Here is a 25,649-nt window from a genome sequence, read left to right on the forward strand (position 1 = left end):
CAAACCTTCACCTCTCTGACAAGAAAATGAATGAGCATTCCGACCTTTTGGAGTAGGATGTTTTTCAGCTTTATGATCTGTAGTTAATTTCAATGTCTCCAAGAAGTCAGCCTTGCCCTGTAAATATTGATAAAAATCACTTAAAGTTGGTAAAGATTGGGCAGAATCATTCACTCTTCGAGACAACTTTACCCTTTTCTGCTCCCATTCCCTAGCTGTAATCTTATCTAACTTTAGAGTTAAAATATAAATTAGTAGGGTATCCCATGATGTAACTGGCTGACCTAGTTTACCTAAACAACCCAGGTGTCGAGAAACAGTATCAAGTAAGCTGCGAAGACCACCAGCTGTCTCACTAGTCATAATAGGAATATCAAAAATAGCTCTCACATGGTTATATACCAAAACACTTTCATTATCGTAGCGATCAAGAAGACTTTTCCAAGCAGACTCATAAGCCGCAGCTGAAAATTCTAAAGTTTTTATAATATGAGCCGCAGAACCTTCCAAACATGAACGTAAGTAGTGATACCTCTGGATATCAGCCAGTGATTGATTTTTATTTATAAGAGTATCAAAAGTGTCCCGAAATTCCAGCCAGGAATCATAGTCACCCTTAAATGTGGGTAATTTTATGTCTGGAAACTTAATACTACAGCAAGGGAATTTCCTACATTAGACCTAGATGCCCTGATATCTTCTTCAGGTTTAAAGGAATGTTGTTTATTAGATTCATAATAGCAATTAAGAATTTCCCTTGCCAGGCTAACTGATGCATAGTATTTATTTTCAAATTCAATCCTCACCCTTTCTGCATTGGCCAAACTTTCATCCTCCAACTCTAATTCAAGTTGGCATTGAATATCATCAAATTCTTGTAATAAACCTTCATGTCTTGATAACCGAGATTCTAGCTCTAATATAAGCTTACGCTCAATAGTCTTATAGTCAATAACACCATGTAAACTGGAAACTGAGGTTAAAAGCTGATCAAGAAACCTTTGAAAAAGTGCTTGCTTTCTTTCAGTCACACCCCGGTGTTTTTCAGTCACAACTGTATCAGTAGCAGACATTTTGTACAAATATACCAGGGAAATCACAAGTAGGATGAAGAACAAGAAAGGATATGGTACTGACCTTAATTTAGCACATCAGCAGCTGATTGCAAAAAACTCTTTTTTGCTGGATACACTGTATGTCAATCTGGAGCTTAGTTTCACTTTCGGCTTCTTTTAGACTTATTTAAAGCATAAATTAGACTGGAACTTTCGCAATTGTTGATAGTCTGTGATTTTAAACAGATACATTCGACTCGAAGGACCAAAAATATGTTATTAGTAACTTTTCAATAATAGAACCTTTAGACTGTGGTTAAACATTAGATTTTATTATAGCTAGGGTGAACAAAAAACATAAAAATAGCAAAAAACGTTCGCGCGGTCACAACCCTAATCTTAGGTTAAGTGTCTCTACTCTCTCATCTTTCACACCCGTCACTGTCAAACGTCACTTTCACCTTTTCAGACCACGTTCCACATTTAGCACTAAACAGCATGTAACATAGTAATTACACTATGTTCCGTACCTGCATTTGCTTCGGTCTCCCCCAATACCAGACTTATGTAAACAAGATCGGCGAATTGGGGTCATGATGTGGGTATAAATACAGCTTCAAAGCACGTACTAACAACCGAACTCTGGGGTCTTCCCCAGAGGGAAGTCACTGGCTGATCTCTGGGATACCGTCTGTGTAGCTTCTAGTGGAGCAGGTGGTAACCAAGTGCAAGCACCCGGGAATCAGCCTGTTAAAGGAAATAGCACGGGCGAGCAGCATTAGTTGCCGTACCGGCTTATCTAACTTTAACAGTACCATAGCGGCTTATTCGGCGTGGTGAATGCCCTGGGACACTAGTCTAGGGTTCTATTCACCCCCGGTAAGCGTGCGCCCTCCGCGAACCTAAACAACCATTCCCACAGACACACAGCACATCATGATCCTCGCCTTCTTGGCAATCGGGGGGTAAGACCATTGTAGTTTTATCTTAAATAAAAGCGGATTACCTGTATACCTGTGGTTTCCTTCTTCTGAGCTACCCCTTAACGTGACAATATTTTCTATAGCTTTGACCCCTATTTCCGCACTTAAAAAAGCAAGATGTGTTGATAAAGATATCGGGATAGAATCAGGTAACAAACATTCTTAATATGACATTTAAATTTCAGTAGTATACAGAGGTACTAAAGTCATATTTTTATTTTAAAGGAGTCCGAAATAATTGCACCTATTGTCCTTATCATACGCAATATTTGCGGGCTTTAATAAAGTCGCAAAATGTAACAAGAAGCCTAGTGAGAGATGTTCTCGATGCGGTAACTAGCAACTTTAATTTTAGTAAGAGTTTTTCCAGGAGAGACCAGGAAAGTCCGCATTTGAAAATAAATTTGCCTGCTGTGACGGAAGAAGATTTAGCCTCAGTTGAACTAAACTGCTCGTCAAAAAGAATGGGACAGCAAAATTTTTGCTCTTTTTTGAGCGGCTGCTTCTTCAAATTGATTTACTTGATTCTAATAATTTTTTTGAGGATTAAAAGGTATTTTCTTCCTCTTTCTTTTGACCTAAATGATCTTTTTGAAAGGTGCCACGGATCCGACTATACAGGATGTGACTGAGGTGTAGTCAAAAAATGAAAAATTCCGGTATAACGCCATTTCTCGCAAAAAATTTTTTACGTTTTACAATAGCCTTAATCGAGTCTTGCGGTCAATATCTCTAGACGTTTTCGCCAGTTTGGCGATTAAAGGCCGTTTACAAAATTTATTGCAAAATTTTTAAAATGTGGTTACTTTTGATTCTCTTGTTTAAAATTAAACATTTTCTTTAGATCTTTTGTGGAAGAAGAGCGGGATTAGCAAGTTTACAGTTAAAACTACCCAATTTAAGTAAAAAACATACACTGCGAGATCTCAACATACACAGGGTGACCCAAAAAAAAATTATAAAAGAAAATCATATGTTTTATCATAAATCTTAGCATGTTCAGTTATTTTAATGGAAAATAATGATATTGGATAGAGAAGCACACTATTTGTTTAATAATCCAATTCATATCTCTAGACGTTTTCGCCAGTTTGGCGATTAAGGGACGTTTACGATATTTATTGAATTTTTTTTTAAAATGTGGTTATTTTTAATTCTCTTGTTGATTGAGGATAGTATGAATGCGCAGAGGTACAGGGATATGTGTATACGTGATATCGTTGTTCCCTTTTCTCGAAACTTTGGGAACGGTTTTATCTTAATTGATGACAATGCTCGTCCACATCGAGCCAGAATCGTACAAGAAATTTTGAGAGAGAACAACATCGAACGAATGGAGTTGCCTGCAAGGTCACCGGATATGAACGTAATAGAGCACGTATGGAGTAGAATGAAATTGAGAATAAATGGCTCAGAGCATGAATTTCAAAATTTGGCAATTTTTTGGCAAATTAGCAACCGTACCAGCAACAATGACCTGTTTACCCGTTGCCCGACAACCGCCTATACAGTGCAGGCCAAAAGTTTAAATTTTCTCATTTTTGTTCGTGTTTTACGACGAAAGGGCTCAAGTTAGAGATCCGAAAAAAATACAGAAAGCTAGTCCGTGATAGGTACTACAACTTTTATTATTACGATTTTTCAATCAAATCAACCGTACAGGCGCAAAAAAATCAAAACTATGTCCAGGGTGCTCTTGGACACCTGGTATATACTATTCTTGCCTAATTTTATTAATGTAACTTATTATTGTTGTGAAAATTATTCAAAGTTCTTTTTTTTTCTAGCTGCAGCTCAATTACTGGGATTTACAAGCCAACAAGCAGAAGAAGCAATGGCAAAGTGGCATCCTAAGTTTGTTTGATTTTCCTGATAGGTAATTTATAATCTGTTGTTTTTTAAAAAAATGTAATTCTTTAGCTCAACTTCATCGATTATTAGTGAGGCTACTACCTCTGTTGCTTTGTGTGTCAGTAGAAGGAAGCCCTGTTAGAAAGCGGTAAGTTAATTACTTATTATAGTTGTTTATAAGTTCAATTTTTTTTATACCTTTTAGAATAAAACTGGGAGTTATGGATATTCCTCAAGCTAAAAGCCATAATTTTGATGAAATTCCTGGGCCATCAGGAAGGTAAAGTTTCTTCATGATTTTTTAAATTGCTGTTTTAAAGATGTTAATTTTAACAGTGATGGTAAAGATTCGAATGAGCAATATAAATTGGTACCAATTCCACCAAGCTCATCGCCTGAGACATTGACAGCGTCAGAAGTTGGTGAACAGTTAGATGAGCCGCAGATGCCAGTTAAAACTTTGAGAGACACTCTTAAAAAAGGGGGTTTGCGGTTGCGTTTTAAAAAAATTAAAACATTTAGTTTATTATGTTTTTTAGAAAAAACGATACGCTGGTGATCTTTCGAGTGAAGATTTTGGGACACCCCGAAAAGCCAAAAAAAACTTTTATATCATGAAGAAAGCACTTGGTAGCCAACGAAGAAAAATTAAAAGTCTTCAGTCAACTGTGCCCTATTATAGGAATAGAATTCGATCGTCCAGCAGCTTATCAAAATATCTGAAAGAGAAGAACTTTTAAAAAGAATCCAGCAAAAATCTGCGACAAGTATGTGTCAAGTTTTTTTATGATCTATTTTTACCATAGACTTAGAATACAAGTATTTTGTTTAATACTCTATGATTTTTACGCAATAATTTATTTTTGGCTTCATTGTCTGGATCAGCCTCCCAGCTTTTAGAAAGAATTTTAAATGGATCTACCACTCAGAAATATGATGCAACTTTAAGATCATTCGCCCTAACATTGGCGTTCAATTCTCTCCGAGGATATAACTTTGTTAGGGATACGTTTAATAGGAAATTGCCTCACCTAAATACCATAAGTAAATGGTACTCTGCAGAGGACGGATCCCCAGGTTTCACAAGGAGGCTTTAAAAATTAAACATTCATTGGATGGGTTGTGTAGCGGGTTTTGGGGGTTTCTAATTTTTGTTATGAGTCTAAGAGCAATTTGTTCTGTGACCTGTATGTGTTTTTTGTCTTGTCAGTAGCATAGTATTGTTACAAAGGCCTCATAGCCAGATTAAGATTTCCTGAAATTTAGGGAAAAACGAGGGGTCACTATATAGAATTTCCCTAAATTTAGGGAAAAACTGCACAACTTGGCAACACCGCATCCCAGGAGTGTCCCAAACTTACCCCCCTAATACGAAGTCTCAACTCTCTAGGGCTCAAAATAAGGGAATTACCCATGTAACCCCATGTAAAATGCAAATCTACAAATCAACTACTTTTGGACATGTCCCGGTATCTTTTAAAACTCGGATCGGCGCATCGGATGGAATGTTCGCGAATTTTATTCTTCGACCGACTAAAAACCTTTTTAAAAAAACGACAAGCAAATATGAAGAGCGGACTTTACTAACAACTACTTGTGCGATACAAAGTTGGATTAATAAAGACACTTAAAACTACGGTACACTGTTACTTATACTAAACCTTATCAACTAAAGCTTGGGAAGTGCGACCAAGAGTGCTTGCGTCGGACTTCTCATATTCATCAGCGGTTAAGGTGTCAGAGCTTTAACATTAAAAAGGGTATATTGGCCCTCCATAACTCCTCCACCCTTAGCGTAAAATTCTGGGGTTAACTTCAGAATTTTGTTGCTTAGAATGACTGGCCATCGCGATCACTTCTTCCGAGGTTTCCTTTTGTTTCTTAGGGGCATAATATTTGCTTTTCAGAAACCTGTATATGACAAGAAGTAAAATTAAAATTAGTATAACATATATAAGTATGGTCCAGCCATCAATAGAGTTAAATACTATTGAAGTATCTTCGATTTTGTCCATTTCTTGCTTCTTTGCTTCTAGGGCTGCTTTAATTGGTTGGAGTTCATTAAGGTTAACATCGTCCAGTTTGAATGCACTAAATTTTGAAGCAAGATTATAATTGGGTTTACTATAGTCTATACTTGGTAGAGTCATTTGTTTAAATTTGTTTTTGAGATTTTGTAAGAGAAAGTCTTTGATTTTCACTACACAGTCCGGGTTCAATTCCACTAAATAACTTCCTTTGAGAGGGATGTTCTCAGTGGTTTTTCCACATTTCTGTACTGCTACTGTATGATCCGGGCTTACAATGATTACTAGAGTCCGGATTTCTAGAAATTTTGCTTTTTGTAAATAATAAAAGCAACCAACCTTTGACATCTAATGTGAACGATTTATACAAAAACGCGTCATTTGACAGATTTTGTTGATGCTTTTTTTGCTTTTTTCTTCGCTTTGTGCTTATTTTACTTTTTTGTGCTTATTTACTGCTATTTTTGGGACCTTCTGAACGACAAAAACATGTTGCAAAATGTCTGTATCAATTTACAAATTTAAACTGACCAAAAAATTTCCAAATACCTACACCTGAAGAGGTCTAAAAAAATGTAAAAACATTCCAAAACACTATAAAACCTCTAAAATGCCTTGCAAAGCTTACAAAGCAGCCTAGAAGCTTCTAAAAGCTTTTAGAAGAGTCTAAAAGCTTCCGTATGCTTCTAAAGCAGTTAATAGCTTCCAAACGTTTCTAAAACCGTCTACAAGGTTTCAAATGTCTTAAAGGCAGTCCAGAACCTTCAAGGCTCTTTAAACTGTCCAAACACCTTCCAAATGCTTCTAAAGTAGTCTAAAAAAGTTTTAAAACACTACAGAAACTCCAAAATATGTCTAAAGCCTTTCAAATTAGTCTAGAAGCTTCCAAAAGCTTTTAGAACACTCTAAAGGCTTCCAAATAATCATTAACTAGTCTAGAAGTTCTCAAAAAATTTCAAGGTAGTCTAAAAGCTTCCGTATGCTTCGAAAGCAGTTTAAAAGCTTCCAAAACTTCAAATTCACATGTCTTAAAAGAAGTCCAGAACCATCAATGCTCCTAAAGTAATCTAAAAAGATTTCAAAACACTACAGAAAGTCCAAAATGCTTCTAAAGCAGTCGGAAGTCTTTCAAAACAGTCTAGAGCCTTTCAAAATCATTTAGAACAGTCTAAAAGATTTGAAACGCTTTTCAACTAGTCTAGAAGTTCCCAGAAGATATTAAAGCAGTTTAGAAGCTTCCAAAAAATTTTGTGAACCGTGTAAGAGATTCCGAATGTCTCTGAAAATCTTCAAAAAGTTGAACTCCAACAAATTTTGCATCTCTGAAAGAGTATTGCGCTTTTTTAAAGCTTTTTTTACAAATTTTTATGCTTTTTTGACGAAAATAATTTTGCTTTTTAAGCGCTTTTTTTTACGATTTTAGTGCTTTTTAATCCGAACTCTAATGATTACCATTTGTTCAGCTCCACTTTTTGTACTTTTATATCAGTTATTTCCACAGGAATTGGTTGGCAATTAGACACATTTGTCATCATTTTCAATAATTGAACTTCACATGGTGATTTTTCCTGTGATTTTACAGTGAGCTTCATGGCAGATAAATTCTTCAGGAATTATTTCGAAACAATTTTCGTTAGAGAAAAAGTGATTTTGCTCATTTATCATTAGATATTTAGATTTTGGTATTATTAATTGATAAGAATTATCCTTCATTACCGGCATCGGATACAGATGATAGAAATTGTACATTTGACTTTCTACAGTAGGTATTTCGATAATAAATATTATTTTGTTTTCACTACTGTAGCTCTTGATTCTTGATATTTTTTCAAACATTAAGATATTAACCATGTTTGGTTCAAATGGAAGTTTTGTGGTAGTTAAGTATTTAGAGATATACTGAATTTCATTTAATAATTCATTTGGTTGAATTATTGAATTATGTAGAATATTCATCTTTGAAAATGTAATTGCAGTTTCAATTCTTTCAAATATATCATAGATAGCTTGAAATTCAGTAGTTAATTGAGAGATTACCATTTCTGTGTAGAAAAAGTAGTAAGTTCCGATAGCTTGGGCTTCCAATGCATAGAAAACGCCTTCAATATGATCTATTCTTGATTTTAACAGTAAATAATGAAAATAATAATAATTAGAATAATGAATTTGGGACACCAAGCCAATTTTACTACAATCCTGGCATACAATGAATTTCAAAACGTCAAACGAATTATCGTGATAACAAGAGCCTTACGAAGACACACCATCCTTGACCAATGTAAGGACCATAAAATCCCACGCTCTATCATTAACCCATCGGTTCTGGGAAACGATTTGAAAAAATTGAAATTAGAAATTGAAAAATCCGAGCAAGACATTGCAATCCCTCTTACACAGATCTCCACGTATTATGAACTCCCAATTTCAGAATGCTCATTTTTCCAAAACAGAATTCTAGTATTAGTCAAAATACCAGTGATACAGAAAAACCAACATTGGGACCTTTTCGAATTAGTAACCTCACCCTTTGCGTGGTTTAACCAAACTTGCACAATACCACATCAAACATTATTTTTGGCAGTAAACAACGAACTCACCCAAGATAATCAAAGCCTACGTCATATTTCGGGCTCCGGATTACACCAATGTAAACCTTATCACGATAAATTATGTTTCATCCCACGATTTTCATCAAATAATATCCAAGGTCCCGAATGTGCAAGAAAACTGTAAGAGGGATGTACGGTACAAGAGTTGAGTCAATTCTGTCCAATGAACTGCCACACGTCAAGTTCACTAACGTTTTCCCTGTCCCGACGTCGTAACTCTCAAACCAATGGCTATCCACATCATCCCAGCGACATGGTCCAACCTACAGTCTTTCATACTTAACCCTAAAATAACAAATAATGTACCCACTTATAAAAACATAGAAGAATGTTTAAATACGAATTGGTCCCTGCAAATACCGCACTGGAATCTGACTAGCAACGAGAATCTAGTCAGGACAGTAATCGACCAAATTGACGAAATAAGCCAAGAGAATACTTATAGTGACAGATACGGTCTGCACAGTGACCTGGTGTGGAATATCATATTGTCAATTCTTGTAGTATATTTGATACAAAGTCAAAATAGGGTAATAGTAGCGTCAAATTTAGTAGCTGCCGCAAGAGCAGACAAAAAAGGGGAAGCATCCTCTGAATATCTACATGATGTATTCTTTTATACTACTTGTGCGTGTATCCTTCTTTTCGTAATTATTATAGCACATAAACTCATAAAATACGTAGTAAACTGCAGGAAAAGCAGACACCGTGGAAATCCGAAATCGCCCATAAAAGAAAAAGAAAGAATTGAAATGACTAAGATGGGCGAAAATAAAAGCTCTACAGAATCAAAAATGTTTACGCTCGAATTAAAAGAAAATAAAGAATTACGCTCACTGTCCCAAGGCGAAACAGTATTAGCCCAAATAGAGTGTACTAAAGTACGCAAGTGATTTTCCTTAGTAAGGGAAAAAGGAAAAAATGATACATGTATCTACAATTAATTCTTCTCCTATGCTGCAAACGGATGACGATCACTTTGTTATTTAAGTCATGGCGGTACGTATACGAAAAAACTGCTGATGAATAAATATCATCGTTATTTCATTTCCAACTTGCACAATCCAGCATACGAGAATAATTAATAAAAAGCGCGCGCGAAGATTAATAATTACATAATGGTATGTAAAGAAACAAAGTAAATATAAAAAAAATAATAAGGAGCAAATGAAAGAAAAAGTATATTGGGGCAAAAAATACACTACGAGCATATGCGGTAATTAAGTACCGTAGTCAAAATATGGGGCGTTAAATTCCACGGGTTTACAATTTCAAAAATGATATGAGTCGCTAAATGTAATAAATAAACGGTTGCAAAATGTAACTTGAAGACTTTATAAAAGTCAAACGGGGCACGTAAGAAAAAGATTACAAAGTTTCAATATTAGGACGTTAACTGTTTTCACATGAAATGATATGAGCAAGCAGAGCTTGATCAGCATATTGCAAGTTTTCGAAGAATTACAGTAAGGCTTTACAATGTATCAAAATAAAACCAGTGGTAGGCAAATGGGCAACACTGACGGGAGTAGCTACGCGAAAAAGCCACTACCAAATCAAGAGCGAACAAGGCTTTGGATCAGACTCCGTAAAAACTAATACACGCCACTGGAAATGGAAACGGAAATCAGCAAAAGCCAAAAGCAACAGGCACAGGAGACTGGAAACGCTGACGATGAAAAACCAACCAGGGAACGTCAGACCTCGACCACAGTTGAGTCGGTTTGTGATCGTGGCCGAGGTAGGAATAGACACACTAAGCCGTGGTGACCTGCCGCGGGAGATGATCCCAAATCGGCTCCCGTCAAGTTCTCAATACGATAAGTTTTGTTGTTGTATCCGGTCATACAACCAATAAGACGCCGCTAGAATTCCTGACGGGGGTTTCTGGAGTTGCCGCATTGCGTCAGTGCGTCGTAGCAACTGTCAATCCTCAACATCTTAAATGAAAGACACATTCGCACGGCTCAGGATGTAGCCGATTGGGAGTGTAGAGCACGGTGCCGTCAAACAAATAACCCGTCAAATTAAATTGACGGACGCCGATAGCCAGCAGTTTTTTTCTCGTTTTGGTGTCATCAATGTCCACACTAAAATCAACCCTGTATGGATTTAAGCCCCACCGTTGGGCTGACAGTAGTTGAAAATAGTTGGCTTTGAGTCTAATAGACACTCCATTCACTCCCTTCTTATAATAATATACAAATAATAATATAATGAAATAATATACAAATAATAATATAATGAAATAATATACAAATATAATCCCTGAGGTGTATCCATGCGGTCACCTCAGCCCCATATAACTAACAAATGGATACCCGCGGTGTACCCTTGTGGTCACCCCGATATAATTCAGTCCCGTTCCGGCTCGTCACTAATTTGATCACGGACCACACACCATGGCAATCGTGAAAATACAGTTCTGGGAATTGTTCCACTTGCACGTCCAGAGCAGTAAACAGATATTTCAGAAGCCGTGTTTAGTGCAGTGAAGTGCCGCGAAAAGAAGATAGAATCCCCGAACAGACAATAGTGCGCGGAATATTAGTGAATCGCGAGTGAAAAGTCTCCCCCCTCAGTGTTAAAGCATAGAGACATTAAGTTTTTTTTTTTACAAACTCTAGAGGTAAGAAAATAACAAAAACATTTATTTTTATTCCAATTGTTATATGTTTTCTTTTATAATTTTTCTTTTGGGGTATGAACGGGATACTAACGAAAATAACAGAATTTATTTTATTTTTTTATCAACCTATTGGAACTGATGTCCATAGATACTACATTTTATGATTTATTTTTGATTTTAATATTGTGAAAAGCTAGGGACTACCTTTTGTCGGCCGGGGGAATGTGTCACAAGTAGATTTTCGTTAATTACTTATTCAGCAAATAATCGGCCACTGACCGAAACAAGTCGTCGACCACTTGAGTTGCAAAATAAGCAATCGAACCTTTTTAGAACGGAAGCTAGCTAAGGTGTTGCAATCGCCAGTCAGCAATAAGTCATCAATTGTTCGGACAATGATCCAAGTGCTTAGACAAGCAATTAAGAAATTGAACTGACTAAGGGACCGCAATACCTTACAATAAATAGCCGAGAAATTTGGAAGGAAGAGTTAGTCAGAAATTATCCGCGAAACTAAACGGTTCGGTCGCGAAAGTTAAGGGAACTCTACCCTGACACTTACCCTCGTCCAAAATGGTTTGTGAATTAATCGTCATGTAAGTACAAGGTAATTTGAATTAAACCAACTTATGTCTGACAATGCTTTTTATAAATTCAGTATTATTAATTCAGTATTCATTTAATCTTTCTCTATGAATAAACGTTGTTGTTTTTGTTATCCAATCTTTGAGTTTAACTTGACTACGACCCCAGCCTACACGCCCCGCGTTACGACTAAAAAATTAGATCGTGACAATATAAATTTACAATACATTTTTTTGACATATTCAAACTTGCATATTTTTCCATTTTAAGAGCTAAAATTAGTACAAACACACACCCACTAATATTACACGGATCGCAGACTATCAAGTATATTTTTTTCCAGCTTCCGAATGCAAACAAAGGTGGTAAAGAATCCGGGACAATTTTAGAAAAGCTCTAAAATTTAGACAATGCAAAAGTGGAGACGCTGCTTCCAAAATTAAAGAATACAAATACGAACAGGAGTTGTCATTTTTAAAGCGATTTTTGTCTGATCGTATTGAAAAATCCAACTTGAGCTCACATTCCCAAGAAGAAGAGAGTAATGATGACACACAAGATGGCAATAATTTTGTTGAATCAGAGCCATCAACACCTACATCGGTAACTAGTATTGAAACTACACCAACGGTAGCTACATCAAAGGGTAAAAAGCGAACTCAGCAACGGATTGCTCCACAAAACTCAGTAGCGGAAACAACGTGCTGGAAAAGTACTTGGAATCTCAGGCAACAAAACCTGCTGTAAATACAGAACCAAAAGTTCTAAGACAGGTTTTTATTGCAATGGCTGATACTGCCGAGACCTTTCCCCCTGAAATACAGATAGAAGTTAAATCCAAAGTATTTAAAATAATAGAGGAAGCTGAAATCAAGTGCCTTCAGCCGAAAATAAATGCACCGCTACAGCCTTCTTCTTCTTCTTACGGGTTTTCGCATTCTGGATTTCAAGATGAAAACTCCTCCCACTTCACTAATTACCCGCAGGGATCTCAGACACCTTATCCGCAAGGATCTCAGAGACCTTATCCGCAAGGATCGCAGACTCCTTATCCGCAAGGGCCTCAGCCACCTACGCAGCCCAACATCCAAAACTATTCCAATGATGCAACCGATTTAAATTTTGATATCACTTAAAAATATTATTATGTTTATTGTTTATAAATCTTACTTGCATTTGTATTTTTGTTCTACTTTATTTTATTTGCATTTAATAAAAATTAATTCATATTAACTTTTATTTTGAATCATTAGGATAGGATTTATAATGAATGCCTAGCTAAAAACAAAAACTTACCGGAAAGTTACGGCTAATCGTTCTTCGGGTGGGATGCTGCTTCTAAAATTGGTATTTTGCCTTGTTAAATCAGTTTTTAATAAGAATAACAGTTCCTGAAATTTTTCATGTGTTATTCTAAAATACTGGAAAAAATTCTCCTGATGCGTGATTAAATCCGGGAATAAAGTTGCAAATTCACCGTCTCTCTTCCTTTTTCTGCAAATTTCGTGAACCCATTTTCGCTTTCTCTTAGCATTTTCTTGATTGCGTTCCTCTTCTTCGCAGAGCAAACTAACAACTATGATGTTTACGTCCATCTCCAACAAAATTTATATACTGACCGGAAAAATTGAAACATTTTGCCGACTAGTGAGCGCGGAGACCAAAATTCGCGCTCCGTAGCGGTTCGGGCTGTAGCGGGCCGGGCCGGTTAGTGCGCGCGAGCTTTAAAAGAAAAATATTATTGGCCTGAGCTAAAATCTTCAGTCTAAACCTATATTAACGATTGTGAAATATGTGCGCGAAGCAAATACGAATGAAATCCCGTTAAAATTACAATAAATATCACCCCTACAGCTTCAAGACCTTTCGAAATCTTACATCTAGATACTTATACTTTGGAAAAATCTAAGTTTTTTACCATAATAGATAGTTTTTCAAAGTATGCACAAGCATATTATTTGAATTCTTTGGCATTAACGGAAATTGCTGACAACCTACTAAATTATTTTTCACATCATGGTATCCCTAAGCAAATTATAGTGGATAATGGTACAGAATTTAAGAATACAGTGATAACTGAACTTCTTACTTTACATAAAATTAAAATTCATTTTTGTTCGCCGCATCATCCTGAATCAAATGGAGCCGTTGAACGGCTACATTCTACTTTAGCGGAACTGTTACGACTCTACGTAAATAAAGATCAACGTGACAACCCTGCCGCGACGATTAATAACGTGATTGCCGCGGAAACTGAAAGAGAGAAACAGCGATAAATCGCGACCGGGGTGTGTTGTTAAAAAAAAAGTCGATTTTGTACACGTTTTGTTGTTGCACGCATTTTTTCACGTTTTGCACGAATAATTTGTCAATTAATCAAATATTAATTGATCTTGCGACTTTAACCCGTTAACTAAATCTAAATTATTTGTTAAGTTCACAATAAACCAATTTTTTGGTAAACGGTCCTTCGAATTTATTTGCTGTTTGCATAACCTCAGAAAGAAGTGCAGTCCAATTAGCTTCACGACTAAACATTTGGTCACTTCAGCCGGATTTAGGACATCTGGATGATGGAATGCATCAACCTCCAACCTATGGAATTGGGAATTGAATCGATTGATATTGATTAACTTGAAGAAGCTGCCGAAAACATCGGTGAGTCCGTTCCTTTCTTATGTTTGTTTTCCATACTTTTTGCAATTACCTATCTCATTTTGTCCTTGAACCACACTGTTACAGTGAACGTTGGTTGTTAGACATATTTTTTCAAATTATTCAATATTTGTTTTCCCCGTTCAGTAACGTTTATTGCATGTAAACATTCACGTAAATGAAATTTGTCTATCTCTGCAGGCCTACTATATTAATCCTGTTTAATTTTATTGTATTTGTTAATTCCACATTATCGATTTAAGCTTGAAATGGCCGCGAAAGGGAAAAAAGGTAAAGCTCACTCAGACGAAACAGTTGATGATGAATTTCGGGAACTTTTACATATTCGTAAGGTTATAATCGAGCGGTTGTCCCGATTTGAACAGTATCTATTGACTAACACGGAAATCACACAGCTTTATCAGCTTGAAATTCGTCTCAAAAGTATAGAAGACGATTTTCAAGAATTTGACCCTATTCAAATTCGTTTGGAATTTCTTGATAAAACAGAAAAGCAACATAGGCTTGAAACTGAATCGTCGTATTAAAGAAGAATTAATTAACTCGTTCAGTAACAATCGGTCATTACCGGTAAATTATCAGATTTAGGATTACCTTCATATTATGGGAGCACTGAAACATGGTTTAGCTTTAAAAACATATTCGAATCTTTAGTACATAATAGAGTAAGTTTAACTGAACCCGAAAAACTGTTGTATTTGAAGCTATGTTGTAAAGGAGACGCTTTAAAGCTCATAGAAAATTTGGACATAACTGCATTATACTATCGCTTTTAACTTGCTAGAAAAAAGATATGAGAATAAAAAGGTAGTTATAAATTATCACGTAAAAAATATACTTTTTAAACTACCAAGTGTAAGCAAAGAATCATCATCAAATCTAAGAAAGTTGTTAGATACAGTTCAACAGCATAAATCTGCGTTAGAAAAGCTAAAATTGCCTTTAGAACAATGGGACGCATTAGTAATCCTTATCGTTTTGAGTAAGTTACATGAGCAAACTAATAGAGAATGGGAACTTAAACAAAGTAGTAAGGAATTACCTACGTTGCTTTAGAAATTATACGTGATTTCTCGAAACCATTGTCACAAAAAGAAAAACCTGATAACAAAGTTACAAACTTTAAAAATTATTCATACGCTATTACAGAAAATCCCGTAAATAAGTTGTATTGTAGTGAAAATCATCACATTTATCAATGTCCGAAATTTATTAGTTTATCTTTATCAGAAAAATATAATGAAATAAAGAAACATAAACTTTGTGCAAATTGCTTTCGAACTGGTCACATGAAGTACGAATGCAATTCGCGTGGTTTTAAAAAGTGTAATAAAAAGCAATACGGCATTACACGTAGAAAGAACCTTTCAGGGTCAAGATTTCGATGAAAGACGTCTTAGTAGTGGCAACAGTGCGTTGCAGACGCATTCGGATGTCGCACCGCCTTTGTCTAATAACAGAAATCGCTCTAATGACCTACAAGAGTCGGGTTTTCAAGGCTCTCGTAATTCGCACGGTTTTAATAGCCCTACGCTTGTCACAATCGACCGGAAAAATGACTCGGTAACTGTTGAATCCAACTAAAATAATACGCATGAAGAATTTCACAACCCTGACAACTCTTTAACTTTATCTTGCTCAAGTTTAGGTAGAAATCAAGTCTTACTATCAACAGCAATGATTCTTATTGCTGACAGAACTGGACATTGGCATAATTGTAATGCGCTTATTGATTGTGGCAGTCAATCAAATTTAATTAGTGAATCTTTGTGTCGCAAATTAAATTTGTATTGTCATAAAATCGATCTACCATTGTTAGGAGTAAGTAAGATAATCACAAAAATTAACAATCGTACGCAAACCGCGATAAGGTCTCGAGTTAGCGATTATAAAACTACTTTGTCGTTTTTAGTTTTGCCCGTTATCACGGAAAAATTGCCGTTATTGAAATTTGAGAAGTCGCAACTTGACATTCCAAAAGAAATTAATTTAGCAGACGAGAGATTAAATGAACCTAAACAGATCGACGTACTTTTAGGCGCTGAAATATTTTATGATCTGCTCGGAACCGGACAAATTAAATTGGGAAATTCGCTGCCAATACTTCAAGAGACTTCTTTGGGTTGGGTAATATCAGGAAATTTGGTACTTAGTAATTTTTGCAGACAAAAAACAATATGTCACTTAACAACAAACTCTGTCACGAATAAAATGTTGCATGACTCCTTCACAAAATTTTGGGAGTTTGAGGACTTTGAGAGCTGCAAATTTCTAACAAAAGAAGAAAACTTTTGTGAACAGTACTTTGAAAAAACTACAACTCGAGACAAAGATAACAGTTTTATTGTTAGATACCCATTTAAAGAGGATTCGAATCTTTGGTTAGGAGATTCAAAAGTAAGCGCTTTAAAGAGACTAAATTCCCTCGAAAAAAGATTTAATAAAGACGAAAATCTTAAAAAACAATATTTTGACTTTATGCGCCAGTATGAAGGGCTCGGACAAATGACTCTTCAAGGATCCCTTAAAAACGAGAATTATGAACACAGTGATTCTTTATCAAACGATATTTATTATTTACCCCATAGTGCGGTATTTAGGGATTCTATTACTACGAAATGTCGCGTAGTTTTTGATGCGAGTTCAAAAACAACTTCGGGATACTCGTTAAATGATTGCTTATGGTAGGACCGACGGTGCCAAAGGACTTGTACTAAATTTTGTTGCGAACACGGCTTAGAAAAATTGTACTTAGCGGTGACATCAAAATGATGTATCGAAATATCAAAATTCACGAAGATGAACGAAATTTTCAAAAAATTTTGGCGTTGTTGGAATGAAAGGGACCCAGTAGATATACAAGCTTAACACAGTCTCGTATGGCACGGCAAGTGCACCCTTCCAAGCTTTAGGTTGTTTAAAAGAATTAGCAAATTTGAATCAGAATGTTTACCCGCAGACGTCAAACATAATCAAAAAGTCATTTTACAATTTACATCAACTCTGAAGCAGAAGCAATTGAAGTGTATCAAGAACTTAATACAATTCTAGGACAAGCTAATTTTAAAATGAGAAAATGGTCTTCAAACAGTGAAGAAGTGTTGACTAAAATTGTTGAGTTTAATAATAACGATAATAATGACAATCTTGTTTTGTTCCAAAATGGTGAACATTTGAAAACCTTAGGCATTGTTTGGGATTCTAAGCAGGACTTATTAAGGTACTCGATTAACGTAACTTCTTCCTCCAATAAAGTAACAAAGCGAACGATCTTGTCCACAATATCGCAGATTTTCGATCCGCTTGGATTGGTGGGTCCGGCTTTAATTAGAGCAAAAATTATCATTCAATCCTTGTGGAAATTACAACTTAGCTGGGACGAAGAAGTTCCTAACGTTTTAAAACAATTGTGGATCGAATTTTCAAACCAAATATCTTGTTTAAACAAAGTTCAAATAGAAAGACTTGCTATTATTCCCGAATCGAAACATATTGAACTCTACGGATTTAGTGACAGCTCGGAAAAGGCATACGGAGCCTGCATTTATTTATGTCCTGTAGATACTTTAGGAAAAAGAGAAATTAGACTTTTGACTGCGAAATCTAAGGTAGCTCCGGCTAAAAAATTAACTTTACCGCGACTCGAATATTTAGCTGTGTTTTTATTGGCTAAATTAATGCATAAAGTATTACAAACCATTGATATCAAACATGCTAACGTTAAATATCTTACCGATTCAACTATTGTATTGTCTTGGTTTAGAATTGATTCCGCTAAGCTAGTAGTAGCCAATCGCGTTTCTAAGATAACGGAAATTTCTGAATTAAACGATTGGGCGCATGTATCAAGCAAAAACAATCCCGCTGATGTAATCTTTAGGGGATTAAGTCCTAAAGAATTGTTAGGATGCAACCTTTGGTTTAGAGGACCTGACTTTTTACAACATTTTGAATACCATAACCACTCATGCAATTCTAGTGACGACGTAAATCAACTTTTTACTTTAGAAAATGTACTTGAATTTAAACCTGATGTAACAATTATAAATAATGCTGTAGAGATAAAAATTGATCTACCTGACTTGGATATTTTTGACAAGTTTTCAACTTTACATAAATTGCTAAGAATTGTAGCGTACATTTGTAGATTTAAAAATCGTGGATTAAAGAAAATACAGCCAAAATGTAATACGTTGACAATCGAAAAACTGGACGAATCTTTCGTTTCGAAAATGCGTTTTTACAATGAAACAGTTCACTTGCAACGACGTAACAAAATTTTAAACAACAGTAGAATTTTGAATTTAAATTCTTTTTTAGACTCAAACGGAATCTTACGAGTAGGTGGACGAGTAACTAATTCCAATTATAGTTTTGACCAAAGCCATTCTATTATTTTGCCCAACAAGCACAAGTTTACCGATTTGTTAATCATGAGTGAACACATAAAACACCTTCATGTGGGGATTCAGAATTTATTGACAATTATCCGTCTTGGATTCTAGATAATAAACGGGGAAAATGCGATTACTTTTTAACGAGGGGGCATGTTACGACTCTAAGTAAATAAAGATCAACGTGACAACCCTGCCGCGACGATTAATAACGTGATTGTGTGAGAGACAGCGATAGATCACGACCGGGGAACGGTGTGTTGTTAAAAAAAAAGTCGATTTTGTACACGTTTTGTTGTTGCGCGCATTTTTTCACGTTTTGCACGATTAATTTGACAATTAATCAAATACTAATTGTTCTTGCGACTTTAACCCGTTAACTAAATCTAAATTATTTGTTGAGTTCACAATAAACGAATTTTTTGGTTCGAATTTATTTGCTGTTTGCATAACATCAGAAAGAAGTGCAGTCCAATTAGCTTCACAACTAAACAGGAACATATCCGATTATTAAACAATCAAGAATATGGCGATACCCCAATCAAAACAAAAATGATTTACGCTATTCTAGCTTACAACCATACCATCCATTCTGTTACCAATCTGAAACCAAAGACCTCATCCAAGGACATCTTACTACCAACGACACTTTTGATATTAAATTAGATCAAATTTTAATAAACTATTATATCGCTTGCTGAGTACCATAGTGGCGAAACTGCAAAAATTCCAAAAATAAACTAATGGCGCCAAAGTATTTTATGTTACGCCCTCTTTTAAGTACAATATTGGCGAAACGATAACTTTTTACGTACTCACCAGAGGACAGCATCGGTCGTTATGGCCGTGCCGATAATGTTCAACCAATTACGCGCGTTAGTGGCGAATTCAGTGTTATGCCAAGAGTTAAAGTGATACGTCAGCAGTTTTTTACTGAGAAGTGGCGAAACGCATGATTCGTCGTTGTTGTGTGAAATTCAAAGGCGTAATATCAAAAACTACGGACGAAAGGTAAGTTACTCGGACTTAATAATTTTTTTCCTTTTTGTTATTTGCACTGTATTGGCGAAAGTGACTTTTTCGCCGACACTGATGTAAATTACTTTAACAATACGTATTTCACATTTAACGAATGTACTTTTTCGTCTTTATTATTCTAAGATTTGGTTTATAAATGCTGCATTAATGACGGTAAATATTATTCGCCATTATTGCTCTGAAAACGAATAATATTTGAAACATTTTTTGTTTTGTTGATTCGACGCACATCGCACATGGTACCTTAACTCTAATAACATCGTGTGACATGTTTTTTTTTTGTTTTGCAGCAGGAACATGAATGAACGCTCACAGAAAATATTTGCTGCCTTAGGTATTAGCAGGTAGGTTTTGTTGACTTATTTTCCAATCACCGTCCTTTCTATTTCATAATGTTATTATTCAGCTAGTTGCAAATATTGTTTAGATGTCTCCTAATAGGAGTTATTTTTTTAGAGTCAGGTCTTTTGCTTACAGGACAACGGATACTGGGCAAAACAAAATTCAGTCTTTTGATATCAATGATCAAAAAGTAGTATCACCAGCTACTCAATCCAGTCACAATGAAGTTGGTGAGTTATTTCTATTTGTATCCAAATATTTAACCCTTAACTTCATGATATTAATATCAGGGATATTATTATTTATATTATTAATCTTTGGAATAACCTTTTATCATTAGCTTTCTTGAGTTGTTTAATGTTCATTGTTGCAGGTACTGATTTCAACTACGAGGTGGCAAAATTTCCAGGTGTTGAAGAAGAACTTAATGTGATTTCTACACTTGCCAAATCTCCTAACTATGTTGCACACTCTGAGGTTGCACCCCTATCGATCATTCCCCAGTTAGAAATTAATAGTACCCATCAAAATAATCCCGATGAATGTGACCAGCGCAAAGAAGTAGAAAACACTTCTGAAACTCAACAAAGCCCAACCGATAGTGGCACAATTAGTTTTACCATTAGCAAGTTTTATGACGAACCACCCAAAACTAAACCTATAAATATTTATCCTGGTGAGTATGTCTCCAAATGTTATGTCATAAAGCTGACTCTTATAAGATCACGTTTATTTTTACTTCTTTTATAAATATTTAACGTCAGCTTTTCATCATATTGTTTGGCAAGTATTGATTTTAAACAGGTATAAATCGATTGATGATTCTCGAAAATATAAATATTATAAGTAGTATTATTTATTTTTTATTATTATGTTTTAGAAAACAAGGAAAATATTTTTTGCCAAACGGAGAATAGTTGTATAGAGAGTATGACGTCTCACGTTGCTCTCGTTAAACCTGAATCAGTTATTCCCCTATCTGACAAACATTATGAAGAAACACTCACACCTCTAATTGATAATAACTCTGCTGGAGATGGTGAGTGTATTTCTTAAAATGTCATTTCAAAAGCCTGACTCATTGAGTTAGTATTTGATATTCTATTTAAATATTTGGTTTTTTTAGAAGTGAAAACTTGTGAAGATGATCGACCGCTTGATTCTCATGATTCCTCATCCTCTTCAAGCAGCTCATCTTGTAGCACAAGCTCTGAAAGCAGTTCCTCTTCTTCAAGCAGAAACAGTACAGCAGATCCAACGGATGACGATATTGCTGATCCCACGTTTGGCGTTACTGAAGATTGTCTTATTGATAAGAGCTCATCAAGCGATGAATCTACCGTACCGGACGAGGTAACGTTAAACTCAAAGAAAAGGAAGAGAAATCAAGGTGAATGGAAAAAAACTTTGGCTAAGAAGCTTCGAAATTCAGGTCAAGAATACTACTCACTAAACAATGGAAAATTGCAGAAGGCCAAGAAAATGCTTAAACCATGCAACGCTGAAACATGTCGATTTAAATGCCTTGCTAAATTTTCTGAAGAAGAAAGACAAATTTTGTTTAAAAAATTTTGGGTGTTGGGAGATTTGCAAGCTCAGAGAAACTACGTTTTAGGACACATGCAGAGTATACAGCCATTATCTCGCCGCGTGATACTGAATCGACAAAAAAACCGTACCCTCAATTACTCATATTTTTTCAGAAAAAATGATAAACAGGTTTCCGTTTGCTTTAAATTTTTTAGAAGTACTTTGGGCGTTTCTGAAAGGTTTATAAGAACTGTAAAGGCAAAGAATGACGGCGGATTTCTAGAAGGGGAGAAACGTGGAATTAAACCCAGTAATAAACTGTCGCAGGAAATAACAAATGGCATGAGGGAGCATCTGGCTTCAATTCCAGCGGTTGAAAGTCATTATACTAGAGCTAACACTCAGAGAAAATTCATTGCTGGAGGAAAAAATCTTTCTGATCTGTACAGGGATTACGTTGAAATGTGCAGAGCTAGTGGCACTCCTTCTGGAAAATATTCTATGTACCGCCATATTTTTCTCTTTGAATTTAATATGTCATTTCACTCACCTAAAAAAGACCAATGCCAAACGTGCGAAACATTTAAAAATTCAAACCCGGAAGAAAAAACAGCATTAGATGAGAGTTACAAAACTCACATGCAAGAAAAAGAACTTTCCAGGGAGGAAAAAAAATTAGATAAAACATTGATCAGCGATGATTATAAAGTTGCCTGCTTTGATTTGCAGGCTGCCTTACCAACTCCACGAGGTGACGTCAACTCCTTTTACTACAAATCACGTTTGAATTCATATAACTTTACGGTTTGTCAACTTGAAAATAAGGGCTTGGGACCAGTTCAGTGCTACTTCTGGCACGAAGGAGAGGGAAAACGCGGTTCCAATGAAATCGGCACTTGCCTTTTGGATTATCTGCGAAAAGTCTCGGCAGCTGCTGACTCTCAAAAACTGAATATTGTATTATATTCTGACAACTGTGGAGGGCAAGGAAAAAATAAGTTCATTATTTCCGCTTTCTTGTATGCTGTTGCCAATTTTAATATCAACAGCATTACCCACAAATTCCTTGTAGTCGGACATGGACAAAATGAAGGGGATGCAAGTCATTCTATCATAGAAAAGGCAATCAAGAAAGCTCTTAAAAATGGACCTATCTACGTTCCCTCCCAATATGCAACCGTTATTAACAACGCAAAAAAAACAGGTGCCAGGTTTGTTGTCAATGAACTGGCGCACGGTGATTTTTATGACCTCAAAAGTTTGCATCAGGGCATTGCAAACAACGAATTTAACCGCGACTCAAGTGGCGAGAAATTTAACTTCAACGATATTTCTATTATTCGCTTTGATAAACACCACTTGGATCGATTTTTTTTTAAAACTGCTTACAGCGACCCAGAGTTTCGATGTGTGATAGTCAGCAATGTCACGAAGACAAGAAAATCGACTTTGAAAAACTTAAATGGTTTTAAATTATTGCCCGCTTATTCTCAAAGTATTCCCATTGGGAAAAAAAAATTCGACGACCTCCAGTCTCTTGTTAAAAACAGGTCCATCCCCCGAGTTCATGCACCTTTTTTTGAAAATTTGAACCACGAGAAAAACTAAAAGGCTTGGTGGGGCTCTATGTAGTGGGTATGTACCTACTATTCTATTTTTTTAATCCATACATCAGAGAAAGTGTGCTGTGTTATTAATCTAAACTTTGCTCATTAGTTTTATAAGAAACTGACTGTTGCTCAATAAACTTTTTTCTTGCGTATTAAACCAATAATATAATTTTATTTATTTTTTGTTCCCTACTTGTCATTGTTGAATTGAAATTTGCGGCAAAAACTACTCAATATTTGTGCCACAACGGCGAAAAAACATACTAACATTTGACCTATTCACTTTTTTACTTGTACATAGGTATACATACTTAGAGTACAACAAAAGAAGTTTTACCAAACCACTTTTGTTTTGAAAATTCCAATCTAAAACCTACTACGCCTTTTCCAACTATGAGCAAAACTTTACAAGCAATTATCTCAAAACGACTCATTTCCACTTTCGCCACTATGGTTCTCAGCAAGCGATGTGACGCTCCTGTACGAGTTCCGCTGAATAAGCCAGATGCTGACAATGCAGTTATATTGAATAAAACCATTTTTATGTTAATTATTAAGGGACTTCATTTTTAGCTCTAAGACTAGTTAGATGTTAGATTAACCACAATAAACGTAATTAGTAAATTTTAGTTGTTTTTAAAAACGGCCTTGCCATATCGAAATAGTTAACTGGCGCAGTCGGTAGGATCTGTCAAGGTCCATCTTTCGAAGTGACTTTTCGTTCAACGATTTATTGGCAGATCGATTTGTTCGCGAGTTCGGTAATTAACAACTTGTTGTTCGAGAGCATATCGACCGGGTTTAAACATTACTGGACAGTGAATCGTAATAGTGGTTTGTTTAATCGTTTAACAAAACCATTCGTGGAAAGTGTCACCAAATTGGACATTTTCGCAAGGACTACAATTTTTGGAGTGGACCACATCGCCATCCAGAAACTTGGGACCTTATAGTATTAATATGGTCAAGTTCGCCGTAATTTTTATGTAAGTGCAATTTATTTCATGTCGCATTTAGAAACAATAATTGAAGAGTTGAGTAATTTGTCAATTGAAGGCAAAGAGAACCCTTTAACCGACTCTACTCAAAGTTTCAAAAAATTACTTGAAGTTCCATTAGTAACTAAACAAGAAGTCAATAGTTCATCAATTAAAATTTTAAGTAGTTTTAATATGGCACATTTTAAGCCTGAATATTTAAAATGCGTACCCGAATTTGATGGAAACCCCAACGATTTAAACCGTTATTTGTCAACTTGTCAGAGTTAATAGACAATTTTTATAATACCGCTAATCAGCGTGATTTTCAAAATGTCTTTTTATTGAATAGTTTAATAGGTAAACTAACAGGAACTGCTAAAATAATCGTTAATAAAAGTTGCTTATCACTACAAGGGAGTGTCTTTTTTGCTAGTGCATGAACATGACTTTTTTCATATGAATTGCGATGTGTGTTGTAAAGCTACAAACGCTTATAATTTAAATTTTTCTTGTTATTGGGAGAAGAAAACCAAAATAATAACGACAGCGCCTTAGAAGACGAAATAGGAGAAGATGTCGTAAGTGAGACGTATAGCTGTTGCACTTATAATCCAAATATTGACGTGACATTAAGAATAAAGGAAGTGAATGATTTCTATAAAACTCCAGTTGACAAGCGTGTCCAAAATATTACTGGAGTTGTTAATCAACGCGATAAGGATTGGTGGTTATGGAATCGTGCTGTACGACACCATGAATCAATAGTGTTTTGTAATTTCCATTATGTTCTTCAGATAAGATCTATAAATTTAATTATGAATATTTGCATTGAATGTCATGAAGGTTTTGTTGATGAGTTTTACAAAAAAGTTGCTTATCACTACAAGGGAGTGTCTTTTTTGCTAGTGCATAAACATGACTTTTTTCATATGAATTGCGATGTGTGTTGTAAAGCTACAAACGCTTATAATTTAAATTTTTCTTGTTATTGGGGCAACAATATACATAAACGTTTAGAAATGATAAAATTATGGGGAGCACGAGAAGAATAAATGTGTTTTTCATACTTTTGGTTCTTTATTTTCCACAAAAACTCTCTCTCTTACAGCAGCAGCAGCAACATTGTTTTTTATTTTATAGTGCCCCCCACGGAAGGGTATTGTAACAATCATTCAATAAAAACCTTTTATCGTCACATGAATTTAACGCTAATGTGTCTCTGAAATGTTTGATAAATATAGTGTATAAACATATAAATAGTGCGATGTTAATTACATTTCCCATTCGTTCTAGTAACATGGCTCTGTTACATCCAACTTTTTTAATTCTCACTGCAATAA

The 25,649-nt window shown here is 35.5% G+C and overlaps 1 protein-coding gene and 1 long non-coding RNA gene across 10 annotated transcripts in view; one reads left to right on the forward strand and one right to left on the reverse strand.

Annotated features, from left to right (window-relative positions):
* The window catches only part of LOC145737826 (uncharacterized), a 297,082-nt gene that overhangs the window by 242,564 nt on the left and 28,869 nt on the right, over positions 1 to 25,649 (reverse strand). The gene's annotated exons all lie outside the window — the stretch shown is intronic.
* LOC145737825 (uncharacterized) lies at positions 19,545 to 23,486 on the forward strand. 2 transcript variants are annotated; one of them, XM_081992667.1, is made up of 6 exons: positions 19,545 to 19,820; positions 20,138 to 20,191; positions 20,304 to 20,419; positions 20,563 to 20,865; positions 21,070 to 21,228; positions 21,316 to 23,486. In XM_081992667.1, exons 1-6 carry the CDS (start codon positions 19,762 to 19,764, stop codon positions 23,325 to 23,327), a joined length of 2,703 nt encoding a protein of 900 aa, XP_081848793.1. In that variant the 5' UTR covers positions 19,545 to 19,761; the 3' UTR covers positions 23,328 to 23,486. The 2 variants fall into 2 exon arrangements, with proteins under 2 accessions (XP_081848793.1, XP_081848794.1); XM_081992668.1 differs by having other exon boundaries at positions 20,325 to 20,419.

This window comes from Ips typographus, linkage group LG14 (genome assembly GCF_016097725.1).
Source record: "Ips typographus isolate SLU linkage group LG14, UJ_Ityp_2.0, whole genome shotgun sequence".
In the NCBI taxonomy this organism is placed as follows: Eukaryota; Metazoa; Arthropoda; class Insecta; order Coleoptera; family Curculionidae; genus Ips; species Ips typographus.

What these genes read in the sequence shown, in the direction of transcription:
- LOC145737825 (XM_081992667.1), top strand. Translation starts at nt 19,762, where the DNA reads ATGATTCGTCGTTGTTGTGTGAAATTCAAAGGCGTAATATCAAAAACT. An exon ending in TCAAAAACTACGGACGAAAG is followed by an intron (nt 19,821 to 20,137) that starts GTAAGTTACTCG and finishes TTTGTTTTGCAG; the next exon opens with CAGGAACATGAATGAACGCT. An exon ending in ATCCAGTCACAATGAAGTTG is followed by an intron (nt 20,420 to 20,562) that starts GTGAGTTATTTC and finishes TCATTGTTGCAG; the next exon opens with GTACTGATTTCAACTACGAG.